The sequence below is a fragment of the Petromyzon marinus genome, chromosome 17, assembly GCF_048934315.1.
Source record: "Petromyzon marinus isolate PM22_M1 ecotype Great Lakes invasive population chromosome 17, UKy_Petmar_22M1.pri1.0, whole genome shotgun sequence".
Taxonomy (NCBI): Eukaryota; Metazoa; Chordata; class Hyperoartia; order Petromyzontiformes; family Petromyzontidae; genus Petromyzon; species Petromyzon marinus.
Window position 1 is genome coordinate 10734810 of NC_133683.1, and position 23512 is coordinate 10758321.

General features: G+C 50.7%; 1 protein-coding gene across 13 annotated transcripts in view; it reads left to right on the top strand.

Annotated features, from left to right (window-relative positions):
* Positions 1–23512, top strand: part of HECTD1 (HECT domain E3 ubiquitin protein ligase 1) — an 89166-nt gene that overhangs the window by 39418 nt on the left and 26236 nt on the right. For 9 of the 13 annotated variants that reach the window (XM_076067608.1, XM_076067606.1, XM_076067607.1 and 6 more), the window contains 10 exons: positions 831–977; positions 4186–4280; positions 4833–4938; positions 6044–6178; positions 8697–8836; positions 10439–10762; positions 12055–12221; positions 12748–12924; positions 13170–14072; positions 17433–17657. In XM_076067608.1, the coding sequence (XP_075923723.1) occupies positions 831–977; positions 4186–4280; positions 4833–4938; positions 6044–6178; positions 8697–8836; positions 10439–10762; positions 12055–12221; positions 12748–12924; positions 13170–14072; positions 17433–17657 (2419 nt within the window). The remainder of the gene's footprint in view (positions 1–830; positions 978–4185; positions 4281–4832; positions 4939–6043; positions 6179–8696; positions 8837–10438; positions 10763–12054; positions 12222–12747; positions 12925–13169; positions 14073–17432; positions 17658–23512) is intronic. The other 4 variants (XM_076067609.1, XM_032956189.2, XM_076067612.1 and 1 more) reach the window with 3 other exon arrangements.

Consider the following 23512-nt stretch of genomic DNA (forward strand, 5'->3'; position numbering starts at 1 on the left):
AGGAATAGCCGGGTACTCACCCGGCAATTACACTGCAGAAAATGAGCTCCTGTTATCTTCATTGCATTTATTTACCCAGGAACAGCCTCACTGACTCTTACAGGAGGGTCCTGCCAAGGGTTTTGCAACAGTAGGGGCGAGTGATGATTGCTGCTATTTCAGTTGAGTAATTTTGAGGTACGTAGTTGAAATTGGGCCAATTTTGAGGGCGTTAATAATTGGAGTAACTTCTGTTGGATGTTCTAGAAGGGAGTAATAGCTGAAAGTTGATACAACCATTCTCTATTCTAGGCATCTCACCAGAAAACTCGCAACACCAACATGAGGCTGAAAATGTTTAGAACCTTCGATTACAATATAGGCCTACAATAGGCCACATTGGTGTGTTTTAAAAGGTGTTGAATCCTGTTGTGACACCAGAATTTGAATCTGAAATTTTAATTCTGTCACTGCACTCTCAGAGTAACCTGATCGTGCTTTAAAATTACAAACGGTGTTGCCAAGTTGAAAGGAAAAAAAATCCCATCTCGTTTCCAATGAATGCGGCTAATATGCTCGGAGTGGTGGTTAAATGTCGCTTGCAAGCCATTTCAGTGTCGTAGTCTTCGTGGCTTCACGATCGTGGGCCGTGTGAAATTAAGTCACCGGCTGGCTCCGGCACACAAGGCCGCCACATGTTCCCATAACCTTGGCCTAAACACCGTTTTCATGATCTGTAACTCATGCGTTCTTGTGTGTATCAATGCTCATAGCACGAGGCTCGATTTTAAGTCGAGTGACTGCGTCGTCATGCGCCGAATAAAAGCGGTGTTGTTTTTTTTGTTTTCCAGGGTCATGAAGCCGACAACAACTGGGTGGAGCTGATGAAGGCCTCGCTGGAAGACTTAACTTTGCTGCTGAAAGATGAAAACACTATCAGTCCATACGAGATGAGCAGCAGCGGCCTTATACAAGCGCTTCTTACTGTGTTAAACAATGTACGTTATTTATTATTGTCCCGTATTAAGCGATCTCTGTGGGCGGAGCCGTGCTGCATTTGTTGGCACACTGCACCGTTTTACCTTTGGTTCGATTCCTGTGGGATCACGGTTCATGCCGGGACCAGTTTTGGCATCTAGAGTTTGCTTGCGAAGTTATGGGTTAGGGCCGAGGGGATAGGCCTAGTTTGTGTGGCTAATTGAGATGTGTTAAACAAAAAAACCTTCCATTTGTATGTGGTGGTACAAATATGGGAAGGGGGCGAATCGTCTGTTGATTTATTCCGTTGCTGCTCATGGTTCCCCACAATGACGCTCATGGCTAGTCTACGTGATGCATCGGGTGCAAATGCATTTGGCCCAGCGAGACAAGCGCCTGAACTGGCGGTGACGTGGCCCAGCAGTGGCGCCGCTTGCCGCTGGTTGCGGAGTTTCCCGGTTCGAAATTAACGGCCGTCCTGATTGCTACGGCGCCACGTTGGCTCGGAAATGTTTACTACCTCGCTTGGTATACAGGAGGTCGTGGATTCGATCCTCCGGTTTTTGCCTGCACATTTAAAATCGACACGCATTCAGAGTATTTGGCCGCTATCAATTGCCACGTGATAAGCCACTTCGTTGAGCTTTCATTTGTGACCAGGTCGCTCCTGAAAAAAGAACTATAAATAACTCAGTGTTTGGGTTTTTCGCGCCCATCTCCTTTAGAGTCAAACATATTTCCCTTCCTGTCAACGTAATCACACAACAACATTAGCCCTGAAGGTGGAATTCGCTTTTTCAAATGTTTACCACCTCTCAGGCCGATGCACACATCTCCTTGGACCATGTCATGAACCACTGTGGTTTGTTCTTCTTCGGCAGAGGAGGAACAGCGAGAATATACAAACTCTTCTTTGGTTCTTTTGGTAAAGTCACGTAGAATGAGAATTAAATAATAAATAAAATAAAATAACACAATACAATTCTCACGACGTTTCGGCCACAACACAAGTGGCCTTCTTGTTGTGGCCGAAACGTCGTGAGAATTTTATTGTGTTATTTTATTTTATTATTTTATTCTCATTCTACGTGACTTTACCGAAAGAACCAAAGAAGATGAATCCTTGCAGTCATGAAGCTTTAAATCGAAATATACAAACTCTCTCTGCTGAAGCCCTCTCGTGGCTAGCAGACCTCGCAACATTGACGTTCAGCTCCTGACCATATTGTGGCCATACAAACAACAGGTTTTATTGACAACTTCGTTTAACTCGCGGTCTCTGAGAAGGACGTCAATGGCACCTGAGACACGTGGCGCCTGCTTTGTGTGTGAGCCTGAGACACGTGGCACCTGCTTTGTGTGTGAGCCTGAGACACGTGGCTCCTGCTTTGTGTGAGCCTGAGACACGTGGCTCCTGCTTTGTGTGAGCCTGAGACACGTGGCACCTGCTTTGTGTGTGAGCCTGAGACACGTGGCACCTGCTTTGTGTGTGAGCCTGAGACACGTGGCACCTGCTTTGTGTGTGAGCCTGAGACACGTGGCACCTGCTTTGTGTGTGAGCCTGAGACACGTGGCACCTGCTTTGTGTGTGAGCCTGAGACACGTGGCTCCTGCTTTGTGTGAGCCTGAGACACGTGGCTCCTGCTTTGTGTGTGAGTCTGAGACACGTGGCACCTGCTTTGTGTGAGCCTGAGACACGTGGCACCTGCTTTGTGTGTGAGCCTGAGACACGTGGCTCCTGCTTTGTGTGAGCCTGAGACACGTGGCACCTGCTTTGTGTGTGAGCCTGAGACACGTGGCACCTGCTTTGTGTGAGCCTGAGACACGTGGCTCCTGCTTTGTGTGCGAGCCTGAGACACGTGGCGCCTGCTTTGTGTGTGAGCCTGAGACACGTGGCTCCTGCTTTGTGTGTGAGCCTGAGACACGTGGCACCTGCTTTGTGTGTGAGCCTGAGACACGTGGAGCCTGCTTTGTGTGAGCCTGAGACACGTGGCACCTGCTTTGTGTGTGAGCCTGAGACACGTGGCACCTGCTTTGTGTGCGAGCCTGAGACACGTGGCACCTGCTTTGTGTGTGAGCCTGAGACACGTGGCTCCTGCTTTGTGTGTGAGCCTGAGACACGTGGCACCTGCTTTGTGTGTGAGCCTGAGACACGTGGCACCTGCTTTGTGTGTGAGCCTGAGACACGTGGCACCTGCTTTGTGTGTGAGCCTGAGACACGTGGAGCCTGCTTTGTGTGAGCCTGAGACACGTGGCACCTGCTTTGTGTGTGAGCCTGAGACACGTGGCACCTGCTTTGTGTGAGCCTGAGACATGCGGCGCCTGCTTTGTGTGTGAGCCTGAGACACGTGGCACCTGCTTTGTGTGTGAGCCTGAGACACGTGGCACCTGCTTTGTGTGTGAGCCTGAGACACGTGGCACCTGCTTTGTGTGAGCCTGAGACACGTGGCTCCTGCTTTGTGTGTGAGCCTGAGACACGTGGAGCCTGCTTTGTGTGTGAGCCTGAGACACGTGGAGCCTGCTTTGTGTGAGCCTGAGACACGTGGAGCCTGCTTTGTGTGTGAGCCTGATACACGTGGAGCCTGCTTTCTGTGTGAGCCTGAGACACGTGGCACCTGCTTTGTGTGTGAGCCTGAGACACGTGGCACCTGCTTTGTGTGAGCCTGAGATGGCGCCTGCTTTGTGTGCGAGCCAATTCCACAGTTTAGGGACCGCGGCGTTTTTGACCCACACAAAAATATATATTTAATAAGCCGCCCGTACAAAAAAAATGTATTGCTTGAAATGAGGCAATTAATTGATTATTTGATGCCGATTTTTATACAGGCTTGCATTGTCTCCGGATCTGAGTACGTGTGCAAAATTTGGAATTTATTGGACAACAGGAAGTAGACTAACTTTTGATTACAAGATTTGAGCACGACAACACACAAGTGCAGTTAAATCCAACCGTTGAAAATAGAATAGAACCACGTCTGAGTATAGTTAAAAAAAAATGTAACAATTTTTTTAGTTAAACCAGCCCATTGTTTGGACGGAATTCTTTTTTTTTTTTGCCCTATTATCGACCTTCACGTTGGCGATCGCAAATGCAAGTGACGTCGGGAGGGGGACTGGTGATGACAAGCGTGGAAGCGGCGGTTGCTGTGACGCGTTTCCCAACGGGGAGCGCCGAACGTCCGCTGCTGACGGTGCCTCGTTGGCCGCGTGTCGCGCTTGCCTCCGTAGAATGTGAATAAGGAGCATCGCCACAGCTGCAAGCAGATCATTGAGAGGATAAACATCTTCAAGGCCGCCTTCAAGAGGAACGACGATGACGAAAGGTGCCAGTGATTGTTTTGTTATTTCGTCGTCGTTAAAACCAGCCGGGTGGCCCCGGGTGTAAAGCGAGCAGCTCGCGATTGGACGGTTCGCATCCTATTTGGCTAGGCCCATGATTTCTCCAAAGGTAGATAAAATGAATAATGCTTTGTGGCTGAAGTGAACAGTGGTTGTCTTGCGGGTAGACAGTTTTAACCCCAAAACACCGATATTAAATTTACGCACCTACAATCAAATCGCTGAGAATTTGACGGTCCTCGTCAGATCTCGGAGGCTACGCAGGTTTGAACCTGGATAGTGCTTGGATTGGTGACCACTGTGCGCTCCAGTTTCTACCTTGGTCTGTACGCGTCGCATGCCTGCATATAGCTACTGCTGTTCTCGCATTATCCCAATTGGATTGTCTTGAAGCTAACCCTGCTACTTAGAGAAAGCTGCTAAAGACCGTCCGGCATGGCGTTTCTTTGTTGCAGCCTTAAGCTCCACAGGGAGTGAAGAGGAGTAAGTAACTTAAGTAACCCTGCTACTTGCTGGTCTTGTGTTTCCGTGTGCAGCCATCTGGCTGTGGCCTTGGTGCGAAAGCTGATCGCCGTTTTGGAATCCATCGAGAGGCTGCCTCTGTATCTCTACGATGTTCCTGGAACACCGTACAATCTTCAGGTAAGGGACGCTCTCATTTGTAAATAGTAGATTGTATTAGACTACGGGTACGTGTAGAGTATGCAGAGTTGCACGTTTACACAGCGGGCAGCAAGGGCCAGTGCATAAAAATCCATTCTATTGAACTTCGATGCTTCCACATCTCTGCGTGTTAATGTACAGTCATTCATCACTAAGTTGCGGTGATATCACCACGGCGTTTGTGCCAGACTAGCTGCACTTTGAGGCCACCAGAAACGTTGGAAGGCACGCTGAAAGCAGGTCACGGGACAGACCCTGGTGCCATGGGTTGACTGTCACGAGGTGACTGGCAGAAAGTATGGTTAGTTAACCCCCACGATTTGCATGGCTAGGGGAGGCCATCATCCAGCAGTGGATTGAGTGACCCTCTCATTGAGAAAAGTTGGGGCTTCAACAGAAAGCCTTGGTTACTAGAGCAGGAGTAGATTGAGATGAGAGGTTGAGAGGGCAGGGAGTGGCAAGTCAATTTTGTTTAACCAGATTGAGAACTCTGGAGACCAGGATGGTCTCATTTGCAAGGGTTGACCTCGGTCACCAAAATTACAAAAGCTAAACAAATAAAATGTATGTGTTTAATTTCTTTAGCACCGTATGTAGCCAACCGTGCTCATCAGAGGTGCGGGGGAAGGACAACAAACTAAACCCAAAACGCACTTCTAGAGAAGTAAAATTTCAATCTAGATGATTAAAAAGGACATGGCTCCAGACGGCCGCAGAAGCGCATCTGATAAAGTGCGGCAATGAAAAATATTGTACAAACTTAAGCGTGTGGAGGTGAGCAGAGTGAGATGAGATGCAAGAGCTGGGCAAGGGAGTGCAAAAGAAGCAGCACTGTGTGGAAATTAAAATGATCTGTTGATGCCTTGGCAGCGGTGCACAAGCACAATTCACGTGCGATGAAGAAGGGCCACTGCCAAAGACGTCGCCTGTTATATTTTTTACCTTTTTAGGCCAACACGCAGCGTTCTTGACTAACGTGTTGAGTTCTTTTAAACGGCACGGAGGCTTCTGGCCTCAGTTGGCCCTCGCCTGGTTATTAAGTTTGAGGGGCATCTCCCCCGTCTCTCCCTATGCTGCCACGCAGGTATTAAACCGGCGTCTCAGGTTCCGCCTGGAGCGCGCGCCCGGGGAGACGTCGCTGATCGATCGGACGGGACGGATGCTCAAGATGGAACCGCTGGCCACCGTTGAGAGTCTGGAGCAATACCTCCTCAAGATGGTAACACGGCAGCTGAGCGCAGCGCTGCACGGTCCGCCGTGCAGATCGGAGATTTTCGCGACTCTCACTCCACTACCGTTAGCGATTCGATGTCAACAGCTCAACTCGAATCGATTATTTTCTGCCTCAGTCTTACGTTTGTGTTGTCTGTCTTAGCTTTGAGACTGTGGGTCAGTGCTGAGGCTGTTGGTCGGCATTCAGGCTGTGAGTCAGCGTTTAGGCTGTGGGTCAGCGTTTAGGCTGTGGGTCAGCGTTTAGGCTGTGGGTCAGCGTTTAGGCTGTGGGTCAGTGTTTAGGCTGTGGGTCAGCGTTTAGGCTGTGGTTCAGCGTTTAGGCTGTGGGTCAGCGTTTAGGCTGTGGGTCAGTGTTTAGGCTGTGGGTCAGCGTTGAGGCTGTGGGTCAGCATTTAGGCTGTGGGTCAGCGTTGAGGCTGTGGGTCAGCGTTGAGGCTGTGGGTCAGTGTTGAGGCTGTGGGTCAGCGTTGAGGCTGTGGGTTAGCGTTGAGGCTGTGGGTCAGTGTTGAGGCTGTGGGTCAGCGTTGAGGCTGTGAGTCAGCGTTGAGGCTGTGGGTCAGTGTTGAGGCTGTTGGTCAGTGTTTAGGCTGTGCGTCACCGTTGAAACTGTGGGTCAGTGTTGAGGCTGTGGATCAGTGTTTAGGCTGTGCGTCACCGTTGAGACTGTGGGTCAGTGTTGAGGCTGTGGATCAGTGTTTAGGCTGTGCGTCACCGTTGAGACTGTGGGCCAGTGTTGAGGCTGTGGATCAGTGTTGAGGCTATTGGTCAGTGTTGAGGCCATGGGTTAGCACGGGCTATTGATGATTGTTGAGACAGGGTCATTGTTCAGGCTATTGGTCGGCATTCAGGCTAAGAGTTAGTGTTGAGGCTGTGGGTCAGCATTGAGGCTGTGGGTGAGCGCTCAGGTTATTGTCAGCGTTAAGGCTGTATGTCAATATTAAGACTGGGCCAGCGTTGAGGCTGTGGTTCAGCATCGAGGCTGTGTTTGTGTTGAGGACGCACTTATTCCTCTGTGCAGCAGTGTGGTGTATCGCAATAACCCATACTCGAGTCGTGGGAACATGGTGTCCATGCTGTCCATGCTGTCCATTGAGATGTACCATCTCTACGCATTGTGTCACAGTAGCAACTTTAAAGATGAATTTGTCTATAATATACAGAATTCTCCCACTATGCGCAATGGGATGCGTTCCTGGGAAATGCTACTTCGAATTTTCTAAAAGCGAATTCTAATTTCCTATAGACGTAATGTTAAAATCATGGATTGCGTTGCATGCTGACATTTCTGAAAAGAAAGTGACTAAATATCATGAAGTGTACAAAAATGCATATAATATAAATTTAACATTGTAGCGAATAATAAGTACAAATTATTATATAAAACTTATCAGAGATGAAGAGCTTCGCTGATTTTGATCTTCATTCTAGACACTTTAAAAGTCTTTCCTTATTTTCCAGATTTCAACATCTGCGGTTTGAGTTAATTTATTGGCAGTTAAAGGTGCCACATTTTGAGCACGTTCTAGAATTTTCTCCGCATTAGCTGAAATAGTTCCCACTGAGGTCGAGGGTAGGCCAAGCATTCTGGCTAATATCGACTGCCTTTGCACCCGCTTTAAAACTTCTGATTAAAACCTCTAGATGAATACTTTTCCTTTCACCTTTTATTGCCAGAGGCAACATCGTCATTTACTGTGCGTTTTGCACTCATCCTTTTAGGCACTTTGCACTTTTTAAATCAATCGCCTAACGCTATGAGAACCACACGCAATGGCGGGCTGGCAGACAGAGGCTGACCACGTGGCATTTGGATTTTGGGTGCCACGCTGCTACACTGCTTCACACGTACAGTGTGGTGTTGCGCTGCAAAATATTCCGTTTGCGCCGTGTGCGTTCCTGGTTAAAAAATTGCCCTCAGAAACGTTTTGCGTAATTTTAATAAAGAACGCATATGCTAAACGTTAGACTTCTAAGGAAATATGTTACCCATTAATGGAGGATGATTATGCAAAACAATGCATAATGCAGCAACAACTTGGGGTGGAGGATTCCTCTTATGTCTGTGTGTATATATCTATATATACACTAGATGTGTATTTATCTAATATATATCTAGTGAGGAGCGGTAGTGTAGTGGTTAGCACGCTGCGCTATGAACCCGGCAACCTGAGTTTGATTCCCGCTCATGACCAACACCAGTGACGATTATCTGAACCGGTCCTGGGCTTCCCCTAGGTCGACTCCGCCTGCAAATGAGTACTTGGTGCGGTGTGTAAACATCGCCACTGGGGAGACAAAGGCGGCCATGCTTGGTGCTGGCCACCCACCACACTCGCGTGCCGTTCCAGCCTCCATAGGTGCTCGCAAACAGCACCTGCCCCAGCAGTCTGTTAAGGCGTTTACACGGGATCTTTGTGTGTATGTGTATCTGAGCATGTCTCGTTCGTGCGTTTTCGGATTAAGCAAGCGACCTTTACCCCCCCGCCCTCCCCCCCCCCCCACAGGTCGCCAAGCAGTGGTATGACTACGACAGGTCCTCATTTGCGTTTGTGCGGAAGCTACGGGAGGGGCAGACCTTCGTCTTCAGGCACCAGCACGACTTCGATGAGAACGGCATCGTATTTTGGATCGGCACCAACGCGAGGTGAGGTTATAACGTGCGAGGTTTAAAATCGGTCGCCCGGTCGGTTGGATGATTTCGCGTGAGGCTCATCGAGCTAAGAATCCCTTTGGCAATGGCGAGCAAACCTGGCCAAAAATGGCAGTTGCTGGAACTTTTTTTAAACGTATTTATCCAGGAAAGTCACACCGAAGTCCGTAGGACTGTTATTCAGTAGGCTCGCGCTGCATTGGGTTTTTGTTTCGTAAAGATGTTTTTAACTAAGTAATGACGAGTTGCGTTTTTTTATACAAGTTGGAGGGAACTGGATCGTGGGGGGAAAACCCGCGCCTTGCACGAAGGGGGCAACACACTATCACCGTGCGGATGGAAACAGATGGCGATTAGTCCACTTGCTGCACTGCCTTCTCCTGGAAAGCCAGGAGAATTGCACCTCCTTGGCACCCACGGGAAAGGAGTTTCACAACATCTGTGTGTGATCCACCAAAACTTGCTGCTACCTCCACAGTGCTAGACAATTGCGGGCCATGTGCAGCGTAGCCACCACCGCCCCGCGAGAGTGACCTTTTTGTTCCCATTACCGGTAACCGCATGAAGAAACACGCATCGATCTGAATTGGCAAATTTTCAAATGAATCGTAGTGGAGGGATTGCGGTCCTGTCAAGAGTTTGCAGGTAAAAATCGGTGAAAGCGTATCGGTAAATACGGCCATTCTACTACCACCTGCGGTTGCCACCTATCCTGATTCTCGCAGGATCATCCTCTTGATTAAGGAGGCAGCTGCCATTTCAGGGATATCTCAATGTCTTCCTGGGACAGTTGTTTTTCTCAGTTGTGTAACAATAACGCGGCGATGCATTAGCACGTTGGTCTCCCTTCTTCCGGCCTTGTGAGATGATTCTTCTTCCCATGACATGTCCCAGTTTTTGTTGTACCTCAGGGGTGGCAACCCCAGCGATAACACCTTAATTAGGTGCTGCCTGATTTCTCTTGGAGCAGTTACATGCGTGTCTAGGCGCAATAGGGTGAACAGCAGGCGTGCAACATTCCCACCCCTGGCAATTTTGGGAATTGTAACGATACTGGGTCACGATTCTACTGCACGGGGTCACGCCGCGGTGGCGAGATGTTGTCTCCCTCACCTGGTGCGCAGGAGATCGTTGGTTCGATCCCGTACTCTAACGAATCCTGTTGTATGCTTGGAGTTTGCGTGTTCACTCTCTCCCCATGGTCGTGTGTTGTTTTTTTTCCCTCCGTGTCCTCCGGTTTTACCCTCCGCATTTAGAAATGTGCGTGTAGATTATTTGGCTGCTCCTATAAATTCCCACGCGTGATGATTATATAAGCCACTTGGATGAGCTATCATGTGTGGTCAGGTCACCTCTGAAAAATAACTGATAGCTCGGTGGGCTTTACTTGGTCAATAAAATACTTGTATATTTTATTCATACAAAATACTGTGCATTTTGTATGTTAGTTAACTCAAGGTAACATTTGCATATCGAATCAGCAAAAACCCTGCACGTGCGATGCAGTGCACGTAAATGATATGTCGTGAAAAAAATAAATTCTCATGGGGATTTAATCAACAAATCAACGCGTGCCACCCGATCTTCTTGCGGCAGAACCGCCTACGAGTGGGTGAACCCGGCCGCCTACGGACTGGTCGTGGTCAGCTCGTCGGAGGGCCGCAACCTCCCGTACGGCCGCCTGGAGGACATCCTCAACCGGGACAGCTCGGCCTTGAACTGCCACACCAACGACGACAAGAGCGCCTGGTTTGCCATCGACCTGGGCCTCTGGCTGATCCCCACGGCGTACTCGCTGAGACACGCGCGGGGCTACGGCCGCTCCGCCCTGCGCAACTGGCTCTTCCAGGTGTCCAAGGACGGACAGAACTGGACGACGCTCTACACCCACAGTGACGACTGCGCACTCAACGAGCCAGGGTAAGGGGTCCCGCTTATATGTACGTTGAACTTCTTTTCCCGCGACATGGCGTTGCTGCCATGTGCGCCGTATGACCTGCGGTAATCGACTGCACCGTCCGCCACGTCTTGATTATCGTTTGCCCGTTATTGACGAATGCGTTGGGTGTTTTTGTTATTCGAGTTGCGCACCACTGCTAAGGAGGCAGCAGTAGCAGCAGCACCCCATTATAATGCGTTGGGAGTTTTGTAGTGTCCGTTAGCACCGCTGGTTATTAGTGCACTGCACTGTGGACCGAGTGTTACCTGAGGTTCCGTTCCTGATTAATTTCCGCAGTGATTGATATGTGAACCGGGTTGTCGTGCTTTTCCTTCACCGATTCACGCTGCTCATCGCGGTGAAATGTCGTCCGAAATGCATTCCCGGTTCTCATTATTTCCAGAGTAGTCATGCAATTTTGAATGTGCACAATATTTCACGGACTTAAATGACTGTGACTGAGATGCGGAGCCAAGCTCGGCGTCACTCAAAAGCCAGGGCAAACGTTGTGGGGCCCTCAAGTGTCTCTTAAAATTCGGTGCACATCTAACGCTGCTGCTGCTGCGGACGTGCAGCAGTGGGACGATGACGACGACGATGATGACGACGATGATGACGACGATGGCCGCATTCCAGACGGCGGGGGCTGCCACTGAGAAAAGACGCTCGGCAGTGACGGGTCCCGGTCCTTGTTGTAGAGAGGAGGAGGAGCAGGTTGTGAGTCACGCTGCTGCTGCTGCTGCGGTGGAGAGTCCCACCATGAGCAGTAGTGCAAGATGATAGGAGCGGAGATGCATACGGTGGCAGCCGTGGCGAAACGACGCCAAGGCAATAACGGTCCTGGTCCTTGGTGTAGAGAAGAGGTTTGTGAGTCGTGCTGCTGCTGCTGCTGCTGCTATGGAGCGTTCCATCCTGAATGAGCCCAAACGTGTGTTTTTTTCTCGGAAGCTGAGTGGGGTTGAGCCTCGCTTGTGCTCGCACGGGTTGACCACCATGCCCTAACGGGCGTTACAGGCAGCCCCGCGGGGTTACGTTGTCAGCCAGGGACAATGCAGTAACATCCGTTGTTGTACTGTACTCTGCTCCAGCGTCTATGCTGCCCACCTTCACCAACCTGGACGGAGAACCCTGACATGGTGAGGTAGGGTGAAAGAAACCTCCGTGCCCGATATGGTGCGAGGAGACTGTCGTCCGGCGTTGGCTTCACGACGCGTGCATTGTGATCGTATTAATAATAACGCGGTCGTCACGTCTGTCTGTCTGTTCCTGCCAGGTCTACAGCCACTTGGCCACTTGAGTCTCCGAAGGATGAGAAGCAGGGCTGGAGGCACGTTCGCCTGAAGCAGATGGGGAAGAACGCGAGCGGGCAGACCCACTACCTGTCCCTGTCTGGCTTCGAGATATACGGCACGGTCACAGGCGTGTGCGAGGATCAGCTGGGTGAGTGGATAAGCCGGGTGCTGGGGGGTAGGGGCCTCGTTTGGGGGGGGGGGGGGGGGGAGATCCTGCGTGCCGCAGACCGCGATGTTAATTTTACTTAACTTGCAAGTGAACCCCGTACACAGTCGTCGAATAACCTCGCTCAACTGAAGAATAAGAACGTTCGTACTGGAGGAATCCGATGAGTGATAAAGTTCAGATCTTCAGCTCCTGTGCAACAATAATTGTCATCAATTAGTTATTATCGGTACCTAGCTATCCGTACAAGAAACGCCGTGCTTTGTGCGAGTCCTGCCTTGGGTTGTTTGTCCAATTTCTTTCAAGGGGAGTTCTTGTTGCACTTGACTCCCTCTCTGCAGTCAATCGATTTTATCAACAGTGGCAGACACAGGCTCCTATCATGAGAGTGTGGAATATCAACCGCTCATCTCAGGGCTGTGAACGCGGGACGATTCACGCTCGGTGCAGAAGAGGCCGGCCAGACTGACCGGCGTCATCGTCTCTCTGTGGCTCCGTTGCGGCGCAGGCAAAGCGGCGAAGGAGCAGGAGGCCAACCTTAGGCGTCAGCGCCGGCTGCTGAGGTCTCAGATCCTCAAGTACCTGGTGCCGGGCGCTCGTGTGGTGCGGGGCATCGACTGGAAGTGGCGCGACCAGGACGGCAACCCCCCGGGGGATGGCACCGTCACCGGGGAGCTCCACAACGGTGCGTGGCGGACAAATGGCCCCCGCCATCGCCTCGCATCATCCCGCCGCCCCTCTTAAAATTCAAAACTACCTTTTTGTTATTTCTTGAATAGCAATTTTTGCCAACTATCCACCAAAGCCCCATGACGCGCCACATTATGCACGTTTTTATCACCCATTCAAGCAAAGTTGAGGCTCGGGCCTCCTTAGCTTGAAATCTGGTGAAACGTCATCCGTAACCGGGCTTGGCCTTGCACTCCGCAGGGTGGATTGACGTCACGTGGGACGCCGGCGGATCCAACTCGTACCGCATGGGCGCCGAGGGGAAATTCGACCTGAAATTGGCTCCGAGCTACGATCCGGAGATCTCGGTGTCGCCGAAGCTGCTCGCGCTGTCCGGGGCAACGCAGTCGTGGAGCAACCTCCTGAAGAACAACAGCCAGGAGAAGTCGGCCATGGCCGGCAGCCGGAAGAGCAGCGGCAGCTCGGTGTGCAGCGCCGGCAGCAGCACCGACGCGCTGGGCTTGGCCGCCGCCTGCGGGATGGGTGCCCGTGCGGACGAGATGACGCACTCCGCGCTGCGTCACGGCAAGCCGTGCCCCGCCGAGCTTCAGGAGCGGAAGGGCAGCTCGGGCGAGCTCCTCGCGGTCTCCTGCACCGAGGGCCCCCAGACCTTCGTGGTGCTGTCCAGCACCGAGTCGCTGCCCGTGTCGGAGACCGGCTCGGAGGCGTCGGCGGACACGGTGCAGGAGACGACAGGCTCTGGCCTGCCCGCCGGCGGCGGCGACGAGGGGGCGATCGACGCCGGAGAGCGCGGTGGCGGCGAGGCGAGCGGCATCGCGCTCAACGTGGTGAGCGTGAGCTCGCCCGACGTGAGCTCCGTGTCGGAGCCATCCAACAAGGAGGGCGGCACTCCGCAGCGGCCGCTGGGCTCGCTCGTGACGAACCGGCTGTCCGTGAGCGCGCTCATGGCGGCCGGGGCACCCATGAGCTCCAGCGCCAGCGTGCCCAACCTGTCATCGCGCGAGGCCTCCAGCCTCATGGAGTCGTTCGTGCGCAGGGTGGCCAACATTGCCCGCACCAACGCCACCAACAACATGAACCTGAGTCGCAGCAGCAGTGACAATACCACTAACACTCTGGGCAGGAACGTCACCAGTGCAGCAAGTGAGTGGGCGCGTACGCGACTGGGATGTGCCTATGTGTGTGTGTGTGTGTTGCTTGATGAATACCGACTTGCAAGGCAATGTCGGATTGGTTAGCAAGGACATGGCTTCGGTTGATGTGCGGCAGGTTGCGTCAATGCCCCCCTCCATTGAATATTCAGATTTCACTGGTTCCATAGGTTTGCACAGACACCCGTAGACTACTGTGTGCTTGATGATCTGGTCAGTGTCTCCACAATCGCATGCTGGACCGAGAATTTCCACTTACAAATGTAGTGGGCAGATCTGCCGTGGGAAGTGCAGATGAGATTGAATGTTGACCCGCAGTGGCTCCGCGGAGTGTGACACTAAATAGACGAGGATTTAATCAAGCAAGCCAATGAGCTGTGCGTCATGTGGCCCAGCGCTTTGGAGGCGAGGGTTGGTGTATCATGCAGAGGACGTGGTTTTATGCGAGATTCTAATCCATTTGGGCTGCGACGTGCCCAGACGATGGGATTACAGCAGGTGGGCCTGTGTCCCACATGCAGGGCCCCCCAATGCAGGGTCCTCCTCCAGTAGGTTTCTGGCTCAGCGAGGCTTTTACAGCTTTCAGAATAACGTGATTTATTCCAGCACATTGTTTGTCCGTCATGTTCGTTGCCGCATCGTATTAATAATTTGATTTTCAATAGGTTATTGTAGCAGGTGAATAAAACAATGTCTCCCTTGTTCACTTGAGCAAGAGGGCAACACTCGTCATCTCCGTGTTAGAGACTCCGCATTCCTATGGCAGAGGCCGGTCTTTTATCTCTTTAAGATCTGACCACTGTTGACATCTTGCAGGGGGTGGGGCGGGGGGGGGGGGTCGTGCTCATTGTTATCGATTCCGCAGAACTGAATTTATCCTGGCTGGGATTTGAATGGACTTAGTTCCAGCTGTGAGTTCCTCTTAACGACTGCTCCGGTCAGCGTGTTTTCTAACATCGCCACGCGCGTGGGCTTGGCGGGCCTGTGCCAGACTCGCACCAATGGGAGTCGCGAATTCAAATCTCGTTCCACGGTTGATTTAACCCACTCTTACTTTTGCTCGAGCCATTGGGATGTGAACACAGTGGGGGTTTTTTTTCCCTACTGGATATACTGTTCCTGCCATAGTAATGTGGATTGTTTTACACAACTGACTTGAGACCACCGATGGAAGTAAGCGCCCCGGCCCGTGCTTTTATTGAGCGGCAAGGCACCGTATTTCAGTCGTGTCATGTTTGCCGCTACATAAATAACTCGTAGGCTCGCGTGCGTCATCCGTGCGTATCAATGACATACCCCAACCGAAGAGTTTTTTTTAATGTATATTCCCGGTAAACGCAAGTGTCGCGTTCCTTATTTCTGCCGGCAGCTGTGACGTTCACAAAATGATCGTGGCGGCCGAAAAACAGGGCCGTAGACGATCTTCGTGAAGTGCAGCCATTGTAGGGCACCTTGGCCGAGACGGGCACTGGAATGGGGGCACCCAGAGGCTGGCGACCAAGTGGCAGGACCTCAAGCCCTGCCAGCGGTGGAATGTGAGGTTATAATAGTGCCTTGGGGGAGATCGGGCAGCATCTGGTTGACCAGAGATATCTCGTAGCAGAAGGCAAGCATCAGCGGCATCGGCCGTGTTGACCCCTTGATCTTGGCCGATTTGGTATTAATTTGTAGCTCATTTTTCAGCGGTGGTCAGGCCACACACGATAGTTCATCGAAGCGGCTTGCATCATAAACGCATGGGAATTTGTATCCGCAGCCAAAAAAATCTGAACGCATGCCGTTCCTAAACGTGGAGGGCAAAATCGGAGGACCCGGGCGGCAATCCGCCCGACCACAATGGGCATCGTCAGGTTTTGGGATCGAATCCACGACCTCTAGCGTCGTTGGCTTTGGAGATGACGTCTCGTGTGGCTCATTTTGCCTCAACTTCACCACACTGAACACGAGCATCGTAGAAGTACAGTGCAACGATTGGATGTTTCTGCACTGCCCGTAGCTGCCCATTAACGTAGCCCAGCAAGTGACATCAGTGTTCGTGCCGCAGTGGCTGTGGCTTGGGGTGCGACGGCCGGCGACGCTCAGCCCGGGCGTGCAGCTACGCGAAGTGCGCGTATGTTCTCACCGCCACCGTGTGTTTGTACGAGCAACACGAGGCGGCGGCGGCAGCAGCGGTCAAAATCCGCCCGTTCGGCGGCGTCTGCGTGCATACGCTCCTGCGAGTGTCCTACCCTCCCCGTCCTAGTGGTGCGCGCGTTGCCCGTTGTAATGTGTACTCTTGAGACACTGGAACTCCTCCCTTCCCTCCGTCGCCTGACCTGTCATCTGCCCCCCTGTTCGGGTTCAAGGCCGACTGCCTCTCTCTGTAAAATAAATATACCCGCTGTTTCTGTGCTTGTATTGACACAGCTACCACCGCTGCCATTTTGGTGGTGGGGGGCGGGGGGTGGGGTCTATATAATGAGTGCTACAATGCGGGAAGTCAACAGTGGTCGGTCTGCGGAGAGACTGGCCCTCACCCGTGGGAATGTGGATTTTACCACCACAGGCTCAGGGTCACCTGTGGAAATGAGTGCTGCACTGTGCTTGTTTGATCGGAGTGACGCTGTGACTAAATGTGATTGTATGTACGTGGTTATGGAAATCTATATGCGTGTATACCCCTAACTCAAATAGGAAAGCTGAGAGTTCAAATCCTGATGGGGAATCTACTCGACCAGTTATCTCTTGTGGGACCCTAAAATGAGTTCCGCTTTGTGTGACGTCAACAGTGGTTATTTTCCATATATATACCGGCTCCTGCCTTGGCGAATGTGGAATTTCCACCACAGACTTGGTGCCTGCTTATAACCCCCCCCCCCTCCCTTTGCTTGCTTGAGCAAGAAGACACTCTGGTGACTTGTAATCTGTTTGAACGTTTAAGGGCCACGTCGGTGATATATTTTAATCGCTCTTGCGGGCATTGTAATGATTTGCCACCCCCTGTCCGCCACCGCGACTCGATGTCATGATTGCAAGATTTTGATTATTTTTTTGCCTCGTTTGCGTATCGTCTTGTCCTCGTGCGTTCTGACTCGTCCCGTCTTGTTTGTTAGCCTGAAGGGTGGCGTCTCCTGCGCGTAGTTAAATCGCTCGTGAATACATACACATATATATTTTTTTAACGGTGGCCGGTTGGGGTCGCGCGCCCCCACCCCCATCCGCCCCCTTGCGCGAGTCCATTATTAATCGGTGATGTCGCGCGCGCGCGCCGATTTGTGTCGCAACTGCCGCCGAGTTGGTTCTGTGTCGAGAACGCGTGGCGTGACGCGAGCCCGTGTAAACACGTATTTTTTGTGTTCTCCTTCTCTTGCAGCTTCTCCCCTTAGCGGAGCCCAGAGCTTTCCAAATTTAACTGCTGCGGGCACAACGTCCACTGTGACGCTGTCCACCACTAGCGTGACGAGCAGCAGTAATGTAACGGCTGCGCCCACAGGTTTGTCAGTCAGCCAGTCGCTCAGTAACACGCTGACGACAAGTTTGACGTCCACCACCTCTAGTGAGAGCGACACAGGTCAGGAAGCCGAATTTTCGCTATATGGTAGGCTCCGTCTAGGATCGATACACCTACTCTCTTTATATTACCTCTCTCTCTCTCTCTCCTGTTGGTACCCGATACAAAACCACATTGCCTTCTTCCAATGCCGTGTGCCAGTTCGTAGGCACGCCTGCTTAAGAGCCTGCTTAACCAATCGCCCTGATTTGCACGTGATCTCGTCGGATTTCACAAGCTAAGCTGGGATTTGAGCCTGCGCTTGGATGGGTGACCACCAGCGCTTGCCAGGTGTTGTAGTTTGTAGGGCCGCGAGGTGGTCAGGAGATGGCAGTACTGGAGTGGCATTCCCCACGTACGCATGCTTGGTTTATTTCCGGGTTCTCCGGTTATCATCCCACGCAGAGCCAAACGCTCCTTTATGATGCTGGCCAAACATTCCACTTGCGGGACCCTCCTGACAAATTGTCTTGGGACTCTGAGACTTTACCGAGTGAACAATTGGCACTTTTATTCGTATTAATAGATGTTGCGAGTCCCGATCGATTGGGCCAACTCACCAACGTCGGCCCTCCGGGGTTGCTTAAAGTCCATTACCACTTTGTTGGAAGTCAGCAGTGGTTGTTGTACCATGGCTTGACTGGCTCTCCGCCATGGGAATGTGGATCTTCCACCGCTGGCTCAGGGTCGTCAATTGGAGATGAGCTTCGGCCCCGTGCCGCGTGGTTTAAGTTCTATTGCTTTTGACCCATTCGTCACTAAAACCAACGATTAAAGCTTCAATTCCGCCTTCACTGTAATGCACGTGTGTGCCGCGATGCACATGATATCGAACTGACGTTAAGTTTCACGTTACTCTACCCACTGAAGGTGGTGCAGTCCACATACTTCAGACTTAATTGTATTTTTATCACACATTGCCAGTATTGGGATCATTGCTCTTGAAAAGTGATCGCCGTGATTAACGATTGCTCGAGGCGGTGTAATTCACTTTAATCCCGCACGTAACGTAATCTGTACGACTTCACAATTACTATTTAGCATGAAGTACTTCAGGTGAATTTAACCGATAACAATTTTTGCTCAAATGGCAGCGAGTGTTGGCATCGATAAAATACTGATAAATGTAAGCGGAAAATGCCTACGGAGATGTGACATCTTCACAGCTCGGCGGTCCACTTGAGCCCACCGCTGCCTTAACCCTAGTGCGGCGGTGAAAGCACTTCTATGCAATGTTCTCACTGTGCATTTTAAAATCGTTCCACTTTCAATTCAGCGGTGGGAAGGTTGCAAGTTCAAATCCCGGTTACGGGTCAACTCGGCCCACCACCATCATGATCACGCCCTTCCGGAGTCTTATCAAACGAGTACCACTTGGCCGAAGCGAAGTCACTTTGCGTCCACAACGGGAATGTGGATTTCCACCACCAGTTCAGGACCAACCAACCAACAATAGGATGGCTGGATAGGGCGGTGCCCCCGTTTGTATTCTTGAGCAGGGAGAACTTGAACTGGGATGTGAACTTGTAAACTTTTGCCCACGTGAGAGTCACCAGAGGCACCCCGGCTGGATAGATTAGGGTTTTGCTGACGTTTTTAATATGCGCTGAGCAATTGGAGATTGGCGTCGTCAAATTCTTAACCAATTCTCTTAAATAATTACGGGTTTGTTCACCGCCTTTTATCGGCGCTACATTTGCAGCGATTAAAATGCTTTGGGCAGGATTACGTTGAGCTAACTGCAATCGAAAAACTTTGAAGGGTTCTCTAATTCTTTGCGTTGGAAGTCCAGCAAAGCACAAAAATACTGCCGTAAAAAAATTAGTTGATCACAAAGTTATGGGAAACTGACATAACGATAATCCTGGCATCTTGAAACTTGATATCATATCGTGATAAATGATAACGCTGCAACGCTGATGGATGCACACAGGTTCGATTGAATTGAAAGTGCTTGTGTGTAGGACAGCTTTGAGCTTTTGGTATATAGTGTTATAATTGTAATAGTAATGGTGAGCAGGAAGGGTATATAAAATTAAATGACTGCTTCAATCGCTGTTGGATTTTATGCAACATTGCCACAGCTATTCATTGAAACAGGTATCGTCTGATATTTTAGGGTCGCCGATAACCTGTTGGCAAGTGGTTGTCCTATGGAGTCACTGGCCCCTTCCATAGGAATGTGGAATGTCCACCACTGGCTGAGGCCTACCGCCAGAGGGGGCTGCTTCCATTGCTCGTTTGAGCCGAGAGACACTTTGACCTTTGAGTAGCTTGTCGATTTTTCAGCGTCATTGACGTTAATTTCTTAACAAATGTGACGTCCACTCTTGTCGGATACAAGATTTTGTTGAAAGTAACATCGCTTTGTTCATTGTTTATGCGATGCCCTGGCTATACGTGCCGACAAGGTGTTCAGACTCGTTTGTGCTGGGTCTCTCTCCGCAAAGGTCAGGCTCTCCACAGTGAGCAGCTCAATGAATTCCACACGAAATTCCGGCACAGAAAACACCATCGGGAATTAGTGTCGTGGTCTCCGCTCAAGCGCGGCGAACGCTGCCCGTCGCATATTCCACAACTAAACTGTCGGTCCGCTTCCGGACGAAGGTCACCACATGCTGTGGCGGGCATGGGTGGGTGGGGGGGGGGGGTGCGGAGATTTGTTTAACCATACTTCACCAAACACTGGGCAGTGCGGAAGGTGAAGGCAGTTGCGCAGACGGGGTAGCGTATAAGTACGGAGCAACAATAGCTTTTTTTCTGCGACGTCCTCCGTGTCCCACAACGTAGCTCGGCCCTCAAAGCCCGCCGCCTGCTGTGAAAAACAAGCTGGCGTGCACGGTGGTCACCCATCCGAGTGCGGTAGCGGGCTCGAACTCGCTTAGCTTCGATCTGACGCTAGTGGGCACGTTCCCGGTTTATTTGCCCGTAGGTCTCTGCTTAATGTTGCGCAACAAAAAACAAGCGTTTTGCGCTGATCCGGCATGGTTTCTCTGTTGGCCTCTCGCGGCTATGGAAAAAAACGTGGCCCCTTCGACTCAGATTACGAGTGTGGTCATTTGAAGTGAGTATGCATGTTGAACTTCTTTCGCACCGTACGTAGCTAACCGTGCTCATCGGAGGTGCGGGAGAAGGACACGAAACCAAACAGAAAAATAAATTAGTTTTCAATCTAGATTTAAAAAAAAAAAATGTGCCTTGCCCCGTTGTTGCGTGTGTGACCTGAGATTCATGCCCGGGCAAAAACAGCAACGCGGTTTAACGCGAGCCACTAAGCGTGCTTGGATTTGCGTTGAGATATCGCTCCCTCAGACGAACCAACACTCGCCGGGATTTATCACGAAGTCAGAGTGTCTTCCTGCTCAAGCAACGTACGCCGGTGACATTAGTTTCGATTTGTGTGGCCCTGAGCCAGTGGTGGAAATTACACATTCCCTTGACAGGGGCCGGTCTTTACATAAAGCAACTTCTGTTGACCTTGTAAATGGTGGTACTCATTCTATCGATCTCGGAGGGATGTTGTGTGTAGTCGACCCCTGACCCAGGATTTGAACTTATAACCTTGTTATTGTGAGTCGAGTGCTGTAACCGCAGTGTCGCTTGCCGGATGGGTTTGATGTCACAATATTCGCCAAATGCGTACGTAATACGTGGCTGTTTGCATAAATACCTGCAGTGAAAGTCCGCCTTTGTGTTAAATTTTATAGCTGGCCCAAATGTTTAGAATTAATAGTCTCAGCGAGGTCACTTAATGACTCCACGTATTAAAATTGGAATATTCCACTGCTGAGGAATGAATGAATTTGGTTTGTTTGATCTACATTAAACAGCGTACAGTGAGTGAAAAACGTATTTGATCCCCTGCTGATTTTGTACGTTTGCCCATTGACAAAGAAATGATCAGTCTATAATTTTAATGGTAGGTTTATTTGAACAGTGAGAGACAGAAAAACAGCAAAAATAACCAGAAAAACGCATGTCAAAAATGTTATAAATTGATTTTCATTTTAATGAGGGAAATAAGTATTTGACCCCCTCTGAGTCAGAAAGATTTCTGGCTCCCAGGTGTCTTTTATACAGGTAACAAGCTTGTTACCTGTATAAAAGACACCTGTCCACAGAAGCAATCAGATTCCAAACTCTCCACCATGGCCAAGACCAAAGAGCTCTCCAAGGATGTCAGGGACAAGATTGTAGACCTACACAAGGATGGAATGGGCTACAAGACCATTGCCAAGCAGTTTGGTGAGAAGGTGACAACAGTTGGTGCGATTATTCGCAAATGGAAGAAACACAAAAGAACTGTCAATCTCCCTCGGCCTGGGGCTCCATGCAAGATCTCACCTCGTGGAGTTGCAATGATCATGAGAACGGTGAGGAATCAGCCCAGAACTACACGGGAGGATCTTGTCAATGATCTCAAGGCAGCTGGGACCATAGTCACCAAGAAAACAATTGGTAACACACTACGCCGTGAAGGACTGAAATCCTGCAGCGCCCGCAAGGTCCCCCTGCTCAAGAAAGCACATATACATGCCCGTCTGAAGTTTGCCAATGAACATCTGAATGATTCAGAGGACAACTGGGTGAAAGTTTTGTGGTCAGATGAGACCAAAATGGAGCTCTTTGGCATCAACTCAACTCGCCGTGTTTGGAGGAGGAGGAATGCTGACTATGACCCCAAGAACACCATCCCCACCGTCAAACATGGAGGTGGAAACATTATGCTTTGGGGGTGTTTTTCTGCTAAAGGGACAGGACAACTTGACCGCATAAAAGGGACGATGGACGGGGCCATGTACCGTCAAATCTTTGGTGAGAACCTCCTTCCCTCAGCCAGGGCATTGAAAATGGGTCGTGGATGGGTATTCCAGCATGACAATGACCCAAAACACACGGCCAAGGCAACAAAGGAGTGGCTCAAGAAGAAGCATATTAAGGTCCTGGAGTGGCCTAGCCAGTCTCCAGACCTTAATCCCATAGAAAATCTGTGGAGGGAGCTGAAGGTTCGAGTTGCCAAACGTCAGCCTCGAAACCTTAATGACTTGGAGAAGATCTGCAAAGAGGAGTGGGACAAAATCCCTCCTGAGATGTGTGCAAACCTGGTGGCCAACTACAAGAAACGTCTGACCTCTGATTGCCCACAAGGCTTTTGCCACCAAGTACTAAGTCATGTTTTGCAGAGGGGTCAAATACTTATTTCCCTCATTAAAATGCAAATCAATTTATAACATTTTTGACATGCGTTTTTATGGATTTTTTTGTTGTTATTCTGTCTATCACTGTTCAAATAAACCTACCATTAAAATTATAGACTGATCATTTCTTTGTCAGTGGGCAAGCGTACAAAATCAGCAGGGGATCAAATACTTTTTTTTCCCCTCGCTGTATGTGGGGCACGTGAAAGGTTTAGGCGCTGGTGTGGTTATCGAGGCCCGTTAACTTCTCTTCCTAGTTCTGTGGCGCCGTCTTTCGGGGCCGCTCTCCGACACGGTGTGCTGCCCTCTGCTCACTGTGAGAATTCGGAGCGGAAATCCCTCGTCACGTGACAACAACGTCGCCATGGAAATGCAAATCGAGGAAGAAGTAAATAAGTAAAGTGACAATGTAAAGCAACCTGAGCATGTACTACACGTCGCTCGCTAAAATGCCGAAGGGACTCAAAAACACCTTGAAATCGCATCTCAGACGTTTAAAGGGCACCCCCAGTGACAGCTGTCCCTGCGCGGGGACAAGGCGACTCGGCGCCGGGCCTGCAGGTGACGGGCTGCCATGAGGGAAGGGAGGGGGCAGTGATTTCTGTGGGGCGATTTTTCGAATTTTTGGCAAATTTGGACCGTGCCCGCTGGCCACCCAAATGGCCTGCTCCGACGTCAAGGGATTTTTAACGTCCACTGTCAAGC